This window comes from Phaethon aethereus (assembly GCF_964289735.1).
Source record: "Phaethon aethereus genome assembly, chromosome: 2".
NCBI lineage: Eukaryota > Metazoa > Chordata > Aves > Phaethontiformes > Phaethontidae > Phaethon > Phaethon aethereus.
The window spans coordinates 79,775,463-79,791,180 of record NC_138582.1 but is presented as its reverse complement, the minus strand read 5'-3'; the positions used below and the strand labels follow the sequence as shown (position 1 = coordinate 79,791,180).

General features: G+C 37.5%; 1 protein-coding gene across 3 annotated transcripts in view; it reads right to left on the bottom strand.

Moving 5' to 3' along the window:
* The window catches only part of TENT4A (terminal nucleotidyltransferase 4A), a gene marked incomplete at its 5' end in the record, with an annotated part of 61,694 nt that overhangs the window by 34,474 nt on the left and 11,502 nt on the right, over nucleotides 1-15,718 (bottom strand). For all 3 annotated transcript variants that reach the window (XM_081996353.1, XM_081996354.1, XM_081996355.1), the window contains 6 exons: nucleotides 5,639-5,852; nucleotides 6,950-7,078; nucleotides 7,798-7,905; nucleotides 9,528-9,648; nucleotides 10,560-10,606; nucleotides 12,093-12,216. In XM_081996353.1, the coding sequence (XP_081852479.1) occupies nucleotides 5,639-5,852; nucleotides 6,950-7,078; nucleotides 7,798-7,905; nucleotides 9,528-9,648; nucleotides 10,560-10,606; nucleotides 12,093-12,216 (743 nt within the window). The remainder of the gene's footprint in view (nucleotides 1-5,638; nucleotides 5,853-6,949; nucleotides 7,079-7,797; nucleotides 7,906-9,527; nucleotides 9,649-10,559; nucleotides 10,607-12,092; nucleotides 12,217-15,718) is intronic.

Here is a 15,718-nt window from a genome sequence, read left to right as displayed (position 1 = left end):
GATGAACCACCAAACATGTTTATTTTAAGCTTGAAAATTAGATCAGGGCCTATGAACAGCTTTTAATGAAGATTCTGCTTTGAAAATTGATGGGTAAAGGACAGAATCTATCCTCTGGAGGACTGAATCCAATGAGACTGAATTTGATTTTAAAGGAACCCTTCACTCACTGAAGTATTTTGTCCAGCAAGCCGTTAGATAAACATGCTGACCTCTGCCATGCAAGAGAAAGAACAGCCTTGGCTTTACTACTTGACAACACATTTTAGTCCTTCCAAGATTCTCCAACCATACTGCTACTTTAACGGAAAAGCATAATCAATGAAAACAGACTGGGGACATAAGAGCATTTTGGGAACACAGAATTTCTTCAGGAATTTATATGGTCAAATAAAAACTGATCAAGAAATACTTCCTGTTTACTGAGGTAACTGAGTATCTTGTTCTGAATGCACTGCTGCAGTATCCAGCAGTTACTAGGCTCAAAATTACAGAAGCCTCTCTAAATGCTAAAGTCTATTTGCAATTAGACTCTATCCTGAAGTAGAAGCAGAGACTAATGCGGACCTAGGACAGTGAATCTCAGAAGAAACACATTATTGTTAAGCTAGAGTTGCACTACAAAGAAGCAAAGGACTTCACAAAGGACTTAGTCCAAAGGCAGTTGAATAGAGACCAAAGTATTTCAGTGGTCAAGCAATCAGAACACAAAAATGTTAATTGTACTAGAAAAACAATGATTAATTCAGTACAGATTTTCCAGGGGCAGGATAAACTGTTGTGTCCTGCAACAATGCCACCTTCTGCATAATGACATGGTGAACATATATACAAGAGAATTAAATTGAGAAGCAATACAGAAATGTAATATATACAAGTGGCTAAACACATACAATTGCACCTACCACTAAATTCGAGTCCATCTGCAGTTGGACTCAATGTTTTCAAGGGTCTTTCCCAACCTGAATGATTCTATAAATTCACGTAACAGGAATTAAGAACGCACACTCAAACAAATTGCATTAGTTTAGTCTAATCTGGTGCTAAGGCAGCTACATTTGACATGCATCCTGCATGGAGTTACAGCAAAATGAAGACACTGCTGCTACAAACTGCTGGTTACTCCTTTTGCCAGTTGTTGTCACCTCTACTGTTGTGCCAGCAAAAGAAATCATAAGCCTTCCTTAAACCACTTATGGCAAGCTCAGGCAATTTAGTTTAACCACCACCAAAGTGGCGTATGAGTCTTGATTGAAGCAGATTTAAGAACAAAGGCAGGATAGCTCATGCCATAGCATGCCTAGGTTCCTGCATTGCCTCATTCTGCACCTGTAATTAGTTCAAAAATGTCTGAATATGTGTCTTATTCAATTATACAGCCTGCAGAGCTTCTGACTCGCACCGCAGCTGAAAAGCGGGTAGAGAGCCAAAAGATACTACGTGAGCTACTGTGAACTGTACCAGTCAAGTCTGTATAGAGGTGACCCTACCCAATCCAGAAAGCAACATATTAAGGAAGCCAGAAGATCACACGTTTGCATTTGCTATCCTGAATAGATTTTCTTCTGAGAGCTCGTTCTCATTAGTAGATCACGTCTTCAATACCTAAGCATCCTCCTTTTGTCACAATCTACAGACTGATAAGTTAAAGCACGTAACCCAAATGCTCTCACTTTTTAAAAAAAATCATACAGAATTCAATTCTCAGATGTACATTAGTAGATAAGAATGGTGTGTGATTTCATGTATAATTCAATCTTCATTCTTTCTTACAAAGCCTTCATCCCTAAAGGTGCAGATCTAGGATTTCCATCACTCACTTTCAGTATTACCACTCCATCAGGTAGCCTTCCATTACCTGAAGCAGTTTTAAGAACATGGCCTGGAAAGGTAAAGGTAAGACCATGAGCTAGAACTGATGCAGATCCATTTATGTTAAGCTATTATTTAATAAGTACCTGTTTGCAACATTCAGTGTTAAAGGGGTTCTTTCAGATGCTAACTTCAATGAACTTGTGTATTTTTATAAATGCATATATTTTATACACACACATATATTTGCAGGTTCTAGTGACAAATAGCAGATATTGAAAAGCTGCAATGAATAACTTTGGGCAGCCATTAAGGCTAGAACGGATAATCCCAATAGTTGTTGCCAATCTCAAATCCAAGTGCTTCCTGTATTTGTGACCTACTAAAATGCAGAAGCAAGCAACATGAAGCGTAATTAGTTCTGCAAGTTAGAGTGTCTCTTTTCAAACAAAACACATTGAATTTAAGGCTTAGAACTGTTATTAGTGCCCATAATTCAGAATGAAGAACGACCTTTCTCATGAAAGGGAGCAGCACAGGTGAAACTTCAAGTCTAAAACTACAATTCAGGTACTTGCCACTGCCAATCTGAACCAAGATCAAAATCATTCCTGTTCTCAGCATCAGACATGACTGAAGGACCTTGCTAATCACCTGATTCACAAAGGCATAAAATAATAAGCTTCCCTAACAATCTGCTGAATAAATGCCAACTTTGTTTTACAACTACAGATTAAAGATGTCACCTGCAACCAGAGTCATGTCTTCCAAGACAGAATACTGCTAAACCAGCTCCACACAAACCTCTTCTAGGATGATATCATCTACCCTGCTCCAACGTGTTCCTGTGAACAGACTTCTGAGTGCCTGACCTTGCTGTTCTCCTAAATGAATGCTTTCACTTTTTTACACATCAAAGAAAGGACAACTGCTTTGAGAAACTGAAACGGTGGCAGCTACAAGATGTTTATAGAAACCCCCTTCTTTGGATTATGCTAAGGGAACGACTTGCATCTCACTACCCTGTCCTAGGACACTAACTCAAGATCAAGAAGCTTAGGCTATGTATGAAGATCAAGTATAATGCATCACCAGCTAGATTAGTCTGCCATCCCAGATTCCAACACACTTCCCACTTTAAGTGTAGACTCCTGACATCTCTTGGAATCTGAGTTCTCAAATCACCAAAATTATAATCCCCTAGCACCCAGTAATCAGACTTTGAGAATCTCAGAGGAAATCCTACAGCACCCAGAAGAACCTAAGCAAAACCCACCAACACAACAGGTTGATGCCTGTTCCTTCCAAATGTAGGAACTAACACAAGGTATTGAGCAGGTAGAACTGAAGTATCATACACTTCTGATGACATCATTTATCTGTTAGCCAGACATCATTATTTCACACTGAAGAAAAAACAGTTCCTACAACTTAAAAGAAGTAATCCCATAGTACTTAATCCTGTCCCCTACAAACTGTCTAAAGCTATTCTTATGAGTTATACCTTTCAGCATCCTATTGCTGAGCTAGTCCATATACTCATAAGAGGGACTTTTATACTACTTGGATAATCTTCAGAAATTTAAAGGGTTTTTTTCATCCCTGTATTTTTTGGCTCATATCTGGATTAAGAAGTCATCTTTTGACATGCTCTTCAAAGGCTTAACCAGAACTTTAGAAAAAGCTGTGATCAGGCTAAAAAAAAGGGTCACAAAAAAAAGCTTAAAAACTTGTGCATACAGTGCAAAAACAGGCTTGAGGGAAAAACTCGACAGCAGCTTATGGTAACTTAAGTCAAGAAATATCTGTTTCCACTCTTTACCAAAATACTTGTTCCCATCTCCTCCACAGTACTGGCACTGACCCTCATGGAGTTAGACACTGAGTGGAACTGACCACAAACTAACCAAGCAGAGATGATGACTTGTCAACTGGGCAAGGACCTGAACCCTTGGAGAAAAAATTCTGTACTGGGACACAAGCAGTAACAAAACTAAACTAATTAACAGAATTCTAGACATTATCTACATACATTTGACAGGTACTTTTAGATACTGTAGGAATATGTGATTAAGTCTAGATCTAAGGAGGCTATATTCTTGAAATCTGATTCAAAGAGCCATCCTATATGTTCTATATAATTTTCCTCCTAGTTCCATCAGGCAAGTCCTGAAGCTCTGTGGTAGCTGCCAGAAAATATCCCTATGGGACATAGTAGTCAGATAACTTCAAGTTATTGTCAGCTTTCATTCCCTCACCGAAACGCTTTCTCTCCTGTAAGAATTACATTATCTCAGCCCATATAACCTCATCTAAAATTTAATTCTTATCAACTCTTTCATAGCATATAATTAGATATCTTTCTTCTAAACTATAGTTCTTTACTTCTGCAAGATTTATGCTACAAGGTACAGTTCAGAGCCCCTACTGGACTTGCAATTTATTTTTCTTCTTCTCTGAAGAGTCAAAGAGAAGAAATAATTCCAAAGCGCTATTAGCAGTGATTAAAACATTGTGCAGCATACATAATTTCTTCTCTCTCAGTCCTCAGCAGATAGGAAGGAACGTAACTGGAGGACAGTAAAGGTTTTTTGATTCTAAAGAAGTGTGGCTCATGCTGCCACTCAAATGGGTCTTCAGGCAAGTAAGTACACAGCTACTGAAGCAAATCTCAATAACACAAAGTTGTGCAAAATCACACCTATGCTTGGCCAAGTGCAAGAGTCACGACGGACACAAACTCAAAGCTACAAACATATCAGATGTAGTCAGACAAATGAGTATCTTAGCTTGCAAGCTCTGCTAGAGAACTATGAACATTCAGCATATTGAATATTTAGAAAGTTGCCAGACTTCAGCTCCTGATCCATGGTATTTGCTTTAAAAGTGCTGTACATAAGCAGTTTACCCACAACACATGACAGTACAGAGTTTGAGTGCCAATTACATTCTAGAAATACCAATGCTGAAGTCCAAATTAACGGAAAATTGACTTTGTTAAAATGCTGTTTTGGAATTCCAGCTACTTGTGTCAGTCTAAATAGAATCCAAACTGTGTACTATAGAACTAGAAATTTTTTTCAGGAGCTCAGCCAAAATTAATCTTCATTATTTTGAAGGTTACTGAAACAAAAAACCTCCACACAAAAATTCAAATATTTTTTTCTTCTTTAAGTTTGTTACTTTCAAAAGTACATGCAACTGTAACTGGCATTCCCTAAAGGTCCCTGTGCAGCACAGAAGCCAGTTATGCAAACCACTCTTCACACCAACACCATAATACAGCTGCTCCCTTGCTACACATTCATGAGTATACACCCATGTTTCTGTGCAGTCTACTGCACCTCCCTGCAGGACAGGTACCTCATCTGGAGCATTTCTTTCCCATATGGTATAATTTATCATCTGAAGTACGGCACCACAGACTGTGGCAGGAAAAGCTATAACTTTCATTCTCATTCTCTCATAATGAACAATGGAGAGCTGTTCCTACTAACAAACACCCTTCCAGGATTTCCTGGACCTCCTTCTTTCACTACCTCTCAGCGCTGTTAGAGAATCTTATACACTAACACAGTTCTGAATCCCCAATGCATTATTTATCTGCACTGTTTGCGTGCAATCCAATTTACTCTGGCTATGAATCTTGGGAGACTTCAGGTCCTTATCCCTTAGCCCATCTCCGTAACTTCACCTCAACACCAGCAACAGTCGCATCTCAGTCTGGCTTCTTAACTCATTTGACATACTTCAGGGACTAACATAAGCTATGAGAGCACAAGTTGAGCCAGAGCTCTGGAATATTGCAAGAAGTGTACAATCTTACCAGGCAGGAGAGGATCTTCAATACATAACATGGATGGTCTGTATCCATTAGTCATGACTTTCATTATTTCTTCTTTGGCAATATAGGCACCTCCATTTTTTATTCTAATACCAGTTTTCAAGTAGTTAAAATTCCTCCCATAGAGTTCAAAAAATTCTATCAGAAGCATTCCAAGGTTTTCATCAGCTCTTCTGGCATCAATTCTTGGATGCAGCTGTGATACAGAACAATTATTAATTATTGAAAATTAGTAATTTTCAGACCATAACACAGTGCAACAAAAAGCTCTCATTTAAACAGCTGAGTATAATCTCTCTACACAAGTCTGAATTGAGTCATTAATTCGGGTACTTAGATGACTTTTACACAACCAAGACGCAGCAGTCCTTCAGCAGTATCTGGAAGCCAAAGAATTCTTTCTTCCTTCCTCTTCCAGCTTTTTGAGGGTTAATGAGTTCTTTTCCCTCGGCCAAAAGCCACAAAGTAGTACTGCATACTACATATACAGCTTAGTTAGTAACAGAGTAATACCTGATATTTCACAGCAAATCCATTGGTCTCAATGTTTTCAGAAGCTGGAAGGGGGATCTATTTACCCCAATTGTCATACGGGGTTTTTTTCCCCTCAATCTCCCCATATTATATACGATATGTAAAATCTAATGTAATGTTTCAATTAATCATTAACAGCAGCAGAATATGTAGGTTTTTCCATTATCACAGCTGCTGAGAGACACTAACGTTGTACCTCATCATACTTGTCCAAAGCGTACTGTCACAAAAATATATTGTAAGAAGTTGTAACTCAGTAGCTATTTTATCAGTTATCTACAATATCCACCAGTTTTAAGTACGTCAAAGCCTAACCAACATAAAATTAAAAAAAAAACTGGACTGATTTCATAATTTTAATGAACATTAAAATCAACTACTCTGCACATTCAGTATCACTAGTCTAGGAAGCAACAGACTTAAAACTGCATACTGCCAGATGTACAAAACACCAGTAGTATGATTCAGGTACTGGAATAGGCTGCCCAGGAAGGTAGCATAATCCACATCACAGGTCCCGGCATAGAAAGCAATTCACAGCCTCTACGCCATTCACAAGGTTCCTGCTGCTGTTTCACTTCATACAGTGAGCAGAAGGTCTTAGAGATATGAGATGTAGGAGCTGCCTATGATCAAACACCTAGAGACGTAATAGCAAAGCTGTGCATTGCTAGGGGAATCTAAAGAAACAGCACCATAAGAGGGCGTAAGTACAGAAACCAAAATAATTTAAAGAACACAAATAAGGAACAGGCTTACCTGCAGGAAACTAATTGCCATTAAAATTAGGCTGTAAGAGCTAATTCCACCAGTAAAAACTTCATTTAAGTCCCTCTGAAGGAGGAACTGTTTTAATACTAAAATCAAGTAAGGCAGCAAAGAATATTTCTGCAAAGTAAAATAGGTCTTATCAATAACAATGTCAACACTCCAAAACAAAGAACAAACTACACAATCTCAACACAAGAAGATTAATCTTCTGCTACAAAAACGTTATTCAGTATTTTGCTATAAAGTCTTTCCACAAGAACTGAAACATGCATTTTTTCTATTCTAGAAACAGATGAATATACTTCAATTCTTATTTGATCAAAGAGCTTACTTCTGAAATTTATTCCCCACCCCCAAAGCAAGATTTTTATACTCCTTTTTGAATGCCAGTGCCACTCATAGTCAAAAGCTTTCCATGTAAACAGTACTTTCACTGCAGAGCGGAAAAGTAAACTTGATTTTAAGTATGTAACTACAAAAGAATTGGTTTTAGACATTGTTTAGCAAGATAGTATTCATAATCAAGCATCACTTAAATTCAAGGTAAGCAAAACCAGAACAGACTTGCTTTAAAAGCAAGTTTAGTATCTATCTGCAGATCTAGATATGACTGTAGATGTTCTTTCAGTGTACAGGTTTATCCATACAAACACCTAGAATTCAAAGGCAACACTGAATAGATACCAGTAGAAAATAAGTTAAAATATCCATGTTTAATTAGTACTAATAGTAGTCAGCAATAAATTTTCAAAAGTCTTAAGCCATATCAAAAAAGGTTAGCTAAGCATCTAGCACATCCTTGCCAAGTAGTATAACATTCATTACATGGCTGATACCTTCATGTATTCCTTAATAAATCGAGCTGCCTTCACACCAGTTTCTACATTAAAACTGATGTCAACTTTCACTTCTGTCTCCTGGTCAGTAAGTTTTATTATTGGTACCTGAAAGATATTAAAACAAGGTTTTATGAATCCCCAGAAATGCAAGACTGGTGCTATTCTCCACCTTACTCAAGACACACAGATACTATCAGTCCAAATGCAACTATCGAGACAAGGAGGTGTGGTTTTGAGGAAAGATAACAATCTTGACTGACAAAACAAACACTTTTTAGTGAGGCTATTAAAAACACAGGCATGTATGATCACATTAACTTATCACTCATGTACTCTCCCATAGCTATTAGATACCTGCCTCCATAGCTGCAATATCAGTGTTTTGTAAGACAATTAAATTTACTTAATTTCATGACTCACTGCTGCTAATAGGAGACCTTCTACTTTCATAACCTGTGGGAACTGCATTCAACTGACCCAGCACTGCAGCATTCTCTTGCTAAACTGACAGAACACCAGCCTAGCAGAAAAAATAAAGCACTGTCTGTTGGTTTATCAAGCTGAACTGGTTCACTCTGGTGTCAGACAAAAGCCAGAATGGATAAAATCAAAGCAGGAGTAGCAATACTTCCTCTTCTGACAGCAATAAATTATTACCGAACTACTGAATATGTAGTCTAGTGTTTATCTCGTGATATTGAGTTGTCTATATTGAGTTGGTGTCACACCACCACTTTCAAGGCAGTATCCTACAAAACTGTCTTACAATCATAACTAAGCTTCATCTGATAACATTTATCTTAAATCGAACTTCTTGTATTTTTGATCTGAAATGGAAAACAAAAGAGAGCAGAAGTATAGCATCATTTTATACCAACAGCAGAGGGAATAAAATAAGAAAGGTTAGTAAAATTAGTAAGCCTAGCCTAGTGCCATTTTCCATCACTAACTGGTATCACTGATTCTGAAAATCTCACTCATTCTCAGGTAAACAGTAGCTCTGGTGATCTTTGGTTATGTACTGCTACTCCAACAGAAGCCACAGGAATCTTCTAGTCACCCTTTTTCAGAGACCACAAAATGTAACAGCTTGCTAATAGAAGTTTGGAATACTCAGTCTCCTGGAGAAAACACCACTTGCTCAATAACATAAAATTCTCATACTTTAAGTTTTTAACATACTCAATATGACCCACCAAGCTTACAAGACAGATGCAAGAGATACTACACATCAGTTTCACAAATGAAATAAAGCTGTTAAGTAGCATTTTTTGGATGGGAAAAACAAATGTTAGGTTTGGAACACTTCACTAGGCCAACAGAAACAAGACAACCTGAAAAATCAGGGTTTCAAGCTAGACAGCTCCAGTTACTGGCCCCTGACTACACAAACGCCTCTCAAAGGTCAGTGGAAAAAACATTATACAAATGGTTAACTTATTTTACTAGATATTTTGCAAATACTAACTTTCAGACCTTTATTGACAACATTAGCATAAAGTATGGCCTTCCAGCAAATACAGTACACAGAACTACCACTGTCCATGTAAAAAACTGTGTGCTATTGCTAAGCACGTACAGAGTCTACTAAAATCTTGCACGGACAGAAAAAAACATTTTGCTTAAGACAGTGTCATTTGCTTCATGAATTAAGAAAACTATTTATCACCAACATCTTAGGAAGTCCGAAAGCTTTTCAGTTTAGTATTCCAAAGGCTATTACTTACCGTAGCTTTATCAAGTACTTTAATGGAATACGGCTCAGCCACATTGTGTTTTCTTAGTGCTTGCTCCAGCAGCTGTAAAGGGGGCCGTTCCCATTTCCCAAAAACAACTAGATCAATATCACTAGACAAAAAGAACACAGCATGAGATCCATTATGTCTAAAGCATAGTACTCCAACAAAAAAGGTAAAATTGGCACTCTGCATATTGCAAGTCCTCTAAGGTGACCATTTTGCAACCTTTAATCTAGGTTCCAAATAAGCTTCCTTTAGCAATGTTAACTAAGAGATGGTCTAATGTGCTTTAGGACCCAAAGTAGTGTTCTAGTTTCTTGCTTCCAGTTCTCTGATTGAGCTCCTCTCCCTTTTACATTTCTTGCTCCCTCCCCTCTGACTTCCACAGCCCAATCCCATCCCCCATCTACCCATGCTGACAGGCATGTTAATAGTCCAAGTAATTTTTATCACTGATTGTTATTCACAGAAATTAAATTTCCAGTGCTTTCCTACTGAAAATTTAATTGGTGTAAAGACAACATAGTCTTTAAGACACAGCCACACAGGTCTTCCACATCCATCTACTGAACCATTAAGCGACATAAACAGCTGAATTAAATAAGACATTTTGCTCTCCAAAAAGAATAGGGAAACACAGCTGTGATGACTCCTCTGACTTTGCACAGTTAACTCTGTGATAAGTGACACTCTCAGTAATTCACCTTATTTAACAAAGCACAATCTTTACACAGGAAATACTGAACATTCAATTTCACTGTATCTTGAAAACAAAGAACAAGGAAGAAAAGGTAATTCACCAAAGCATCAGTAAGTACCTAGAGCACAACAATGATGTATCAAACACTTATCTCTAATCTCAGAGAGTTGAAAAGCTCTTCCCTTTGTCACATGGGACATCAGGCAAAAATTTTACTGGAAGTTTGATAGGTTTACACATTCCAGTCTAAATTCCCCTTTGAAATTTACCATTACTGTAAAAGCAGACAAGCTTTTATACAAAAATAAATTATTACTTACCTAGTTGGAAGATAAAGCCCTGTACTAAAGCTGCCAAATATCTGGACCTGAAAAAAACAAAAACAGACCAGTGAAATATCTTGTAATTACAAATGTTCATTTCATTTTACTTTCACAAGACTTAAGATTTTTCTGGACCTGTTAAGGATACAGCCCAGTAAAAAAGTTATTGAATTTACTACATACTCTGTTAAGCCTGTACAAATATACATTCTCTTATAGATGCAACTTTAGAGGAAACTGTGCAGGAGTTTTTTTAACATGAAATGACTACCCAATCCTGCTACCAGCAGAGCACAAACGTTTGAAAGAAGCTCTTTTCATAATTTATTCAGAAGTTCAACAGAAGTATAAGCTGTTCTAAATCTCCTTTCTTCCTCATAGGATAGCTTTACTGAAATTGGAAGAGTTTAACTTTTTCAAATTTTTTGGTTTAAAAAAAATAGCAAGTGCATGTAAACATATAATTCAGATAAACATGAATAGTCCAGATTTTACTGTAAGAATGACTATGAAATTGCGGTAGGTGTTTGTGTGTGGAAAAGAAGGCACGCTGAAGAGACATTCACAGTCCACATCAAATACTTTTCGTGTGCTTCCAACCTAGAGAATTGAGACATTCTTCCCACTCTGCTACAGGAGAGCACAATTTACAAGTCCACTTCTTTGAAGTGACCTATGAAAAGGCTAGGCAACACTGCGCCGTTCCGGTGTTTTTCTCTGTTCCCACAAGCTAGAAAAATGTTATTACTAAGGAAAACCCCAGGTGAGGATGAAGTAGATGAGCTTTACAGTATCTTTAGTTCAGTACTGTGGCCACAGCCCTCAATCTTCATCATGAAAGGCTATGAAATCACAGTGGTCTGAAACATTTTCTTACTTGTTAATGACAATGCTACTATCTGGTAATCAGAACGGTAATGCTCAAGATAACAGTTTATATTACACTCCTTTTGGATTCTTTTGTTTGGAGGAAACTTACTCTTTGGTAATAAAGGGTTTGAAAATACAAAACTTTAGTTGCAAGATATCTCAGGAAGTCAAGTCCAATTTTCCCACTAAAGCCAGGCTAAACTAATTCCCTGAATGTCAAATTTGCTAAGAGTACCAAAAAAAACTGCGGTTTTTATCTGTTCTTTTGTAAAAATATTTGTATTTACAAATATGAAGTGTCAGGACTCCTTTCAGTAGTCAGTCCCACATTAATATTCAAAATGAAGTTATGTGAAGATAATTTAATAAGCTTTTACTTTAGGAAATGCACTTCTTAAAGTGGACAGTTCTTCACATCCCCAGTTCCCAAAATGAAAAAATTATCAGTAGCCTTCATTAACCTGAAATCTAGGTTTTAAATTTCCTCTGCTTTTTAAAATAAACTGCCAAGTACTGCAAGAGCTGTCATATTAAGTCAATTGCCTTAAGTTTGAAGTCTTATCTGTTCATTTCTAACACACAGAAAGATAATAGCAAGGTTAAGTGAACAGAGCTCTACAATTTACTAGAGAAGCAAATCAACACTTAAATTACACTCACATCAGCTGTAGGCCAAAGATCTTTGATGACTGTTTCTATTCTTTTCACCACTTCTCTTCTCATAGCTGCTTCTTCAGGACGAGGGGACATGAAGTCATAGAAGTCAATTATTTCTTCATGTAGTCTAAAGAAGAAAGTAGCACCAGTTATAATGACAATTTAACTATTACAATAAATTTCAACAAAAACAGGACATAGGCATAACTTAATATTTAACCAAAATCAGCAGTAGTCTCAAGAAAGGTGAATGCCACAACAATTAGGCTTTCATATGGGAAACTGGAGGGGGGTTGGCATCTGGGATTTGTGATAGATATATTCAGACCTGATTTTCATGGCAGCACCTCACAGTAGTCTCAAAAACTCCTACACATCAGACCTCATCACACTACCTAAGTGCTAAAGATGTCAAAAGAAACAGGACAAAAACACCAGTAAACATTTACTAACCTTCTTACTGGCTCAACAGTGAAGGTCAAATTCAATTCCTGATTTGCAAAGACTGTTTTCTTTGATTGTTTTCTTTCCTAACACTATTTAAAAAATAGTCTTAGAAACTATGCCATGATCCAAATGTTTATCGGCACAAGAACAATTAAAATCTTCAAGCAGGTTTATTCTTCCAGGGGTTCTTACTACTGTGTATGTGGAAGTTTACACAGACTTGGAAACAGACCACTGGCATTAATGAGTCTTTGTACAGGGCTGTAAAAGGGACATTTGAGTATTCCTTGATGTGAAAATGTCCACTTTGACTCAGGGATTCCTTTGACCACTCAAGCCCTTTATTAGCCATTCATTCATATAGGAAGTAACCTTCCAACCGAACTACTCAAAGTGAGAAGTGTTAAATATATTCTCAAATGTAAAGTACATTGATACCAGTGTTACATGAGTTCTGACACTGAATCTTTATACACCTGTTAAGTCCTTTTGTTTCCCATCTCCTAATACTGTAGAACACTCACTGCCAAATTTGAAAGAAGATACTGAACCTGATACTTAGCCTTCCAAAAGGAAAATTTTACACATCTCTAGTAGAACTCTTAGCTCTTCCCCTGAGACTTTTGCAATTCATTTTACTAGGGAATTCCCACTCTGACAGATAGCCTCCAACAGACCATATGCCAAATTTTTTAAGTGTCAGGACTCTTTTACATACACAAAGATATTTTAGCAGCAAAGCACAAAGATACTTCTAAAAAGCATACATATTTAGAATTACTGTTTGCCCTTTCTTTTATCTTAAACTGGGCCTGGATCCACAATTGAAGATTTAACTACACAGCAGACTTATCAACTAAACATTTCAATTTGATGATTCTACTTGATTTCAAAACTTCAGAGCAAGACAGAAAATACAAACTAACATGCTTCTATTTTATTTTGTTTCTAGAAAGTATGCTCTGTGCCTGCTCCCCCCCTCGCTTTCCAAGATGACAAGACCAATGAAGAAAATACCTGAGTACACCTAACAGCAGCCAAACTAATGACTTTCCATTGTCCTGCTTATAAAAACCAGCAGTAGGCAGATACAAGGTGAAAGCAAGAAAAGACAATGTGGTTATCCAACTTTCTCACAGCAAACCTTCCAAGCCTCCAGTAATTTCATTTGGCACACTTTTGGGCTGAATCCCAACCATAATGTATATTAGCTCAAATGACTTTTCTTCTGCTGATTTTTCCAGGTCTTTTCAGTCCACTTATGTTTTTGTCATTCATGGCATTCTATGAGAATTTAGGTATGCATCAGAATAAAGCAGCGCTTTATTTTAAACTGTTGCCTGTTAAAGATTTTATGTGATGCTCTTTTTCTTGGGGGAAAGAAGCTATTATTGGCAGTTCATCTCCAAACCTAGTACTTCTCAGGCGCTCAATTCATATCCACTTGTCTCTATCTACCAGCTCTTTTTCACATTAGCAATCCTCATCTGTTTTTGTCTCCTTAACACAGAAGCAGGTCCAAAGTTTGATCACTGCTAACCTTCTTCAGCTTGTTTTCAGTTGCACCATGTTTTCTGACAGGTGGCCAGAAATGCACACAGAGTCAATACAGAATTACACCATTCAGTCCATGACACACACATGTTTTCATTTTATTGTCCATATATTTGTAAAGAGTGCTGCCAACTGCTATTTGAGGATATCTGAGCATACAGCTGCTCTTTAAAAGAAACCATTATGAAGGAGCTTCAAGGTGTTTTCTGAACAATAACCACCAACATAAAGCCCATCCACTGGGTATATTCAGCCTGAATTACTTTTCTTCAGATTCATGATTCCATATTTACTAGAATTTAGGTTTATCAGCAATTTTATAACCTAATGAACAATGAACTCCCGCTGCAACTGCCTGCAGTCAGCTCTAGCTTTCTACTATTCTTTCTACCCTTTTCTCATTCATTTCTTCCCTCCGCGTATTTATGAATATACCAAGCAATAGTCTTGAGCAATTCCACTGGTAACCTTCCCTTATTATAAAGTAAATAATTTATTCTTTCCTTCGGTTTGTTCTAAGCAGTTAACCCATAAGCCCAGCAAAACTGTTCAGTTTTTACAAAGTCTTCAAAAAAGAATCTCAGAAACATTCTTCTGAAAAAACCCAACAGCTTTGTGTCATCAGATTGACCACATGAATAAGGATTAACAATGAATCCTTCAAGGAAATGAGACCTGTGAGACACAACTACCTTTATCAAAGCATGCACAAGCCCCTTTATGTTTACACACAAATAAGTTCTATTTTGTTACAGTATCAACCCCATCCAACCACTCCAGGAGATCCAGACGTTCCTAAGAAAAGCATTTACAGTAGCCATCCCATACTAAGGAAAGAGGAGAACAAAAGGGGTCTCAGTTCCCCTACACACTGTGGCCTCTACGATACACAGTGTAGTCTTTCAAAAGCAGCCCCTAGTGTGTCAGCAAGGTCAGAAAAATAGCAGGCACACAAATACTCTCTCACTTCAATGCCCCACTGAGCTTCTGTTCAGATGATTAATAGTGTTGCAATTCTTAATCGTATCATGAAAGACTCAAAAGAATACCACCCATCACTAGTCTACATTTCTTTCCCTAATCTACTTTTTAAGAAGTCAGATTCATATTTTCTACCTTGCACTGGCAAGGCAGCAATTCATTTAATGCTTCAGTTTGCATGGGACAACAGCACAAGAGCTAGATAATGAAAACTCATTTAAAGTTCAAACCATACAGCATGGTTTCATGGTTAAGTTCTGCTGGAATTCTTCAGCATATACCACCAGACATGGCTGTACAACGGTTAGCATTCTGCTGGTGGATTTAAACACTCCTTACTGAAATTTCAAGTGACAGTTGCCTAGAGTCAAAGAAAGTTCTGGCTGAGAAGCCTCTTAAGCCCTTCTCTGACAAAAAGCAATGCAGTTAGTTCACCAAGTTTTTACTACATGACCTGACTTCTCCTGGGTGCCCTTCCATGTTTCTCTCCGAGTCCTAGTGACTCTGGCAAATTTTGTGCCTTCTATGTGCAAGGTTTTCAGGTTTTAGTGCACTTAGCAAACCAGTTCTCAAACCCTCTGTCTTAACAGGCTTCTAATTTGTTTGCTCTTTCCAGTTTTCATGAATTGAACAGCTTCTACTTCTCA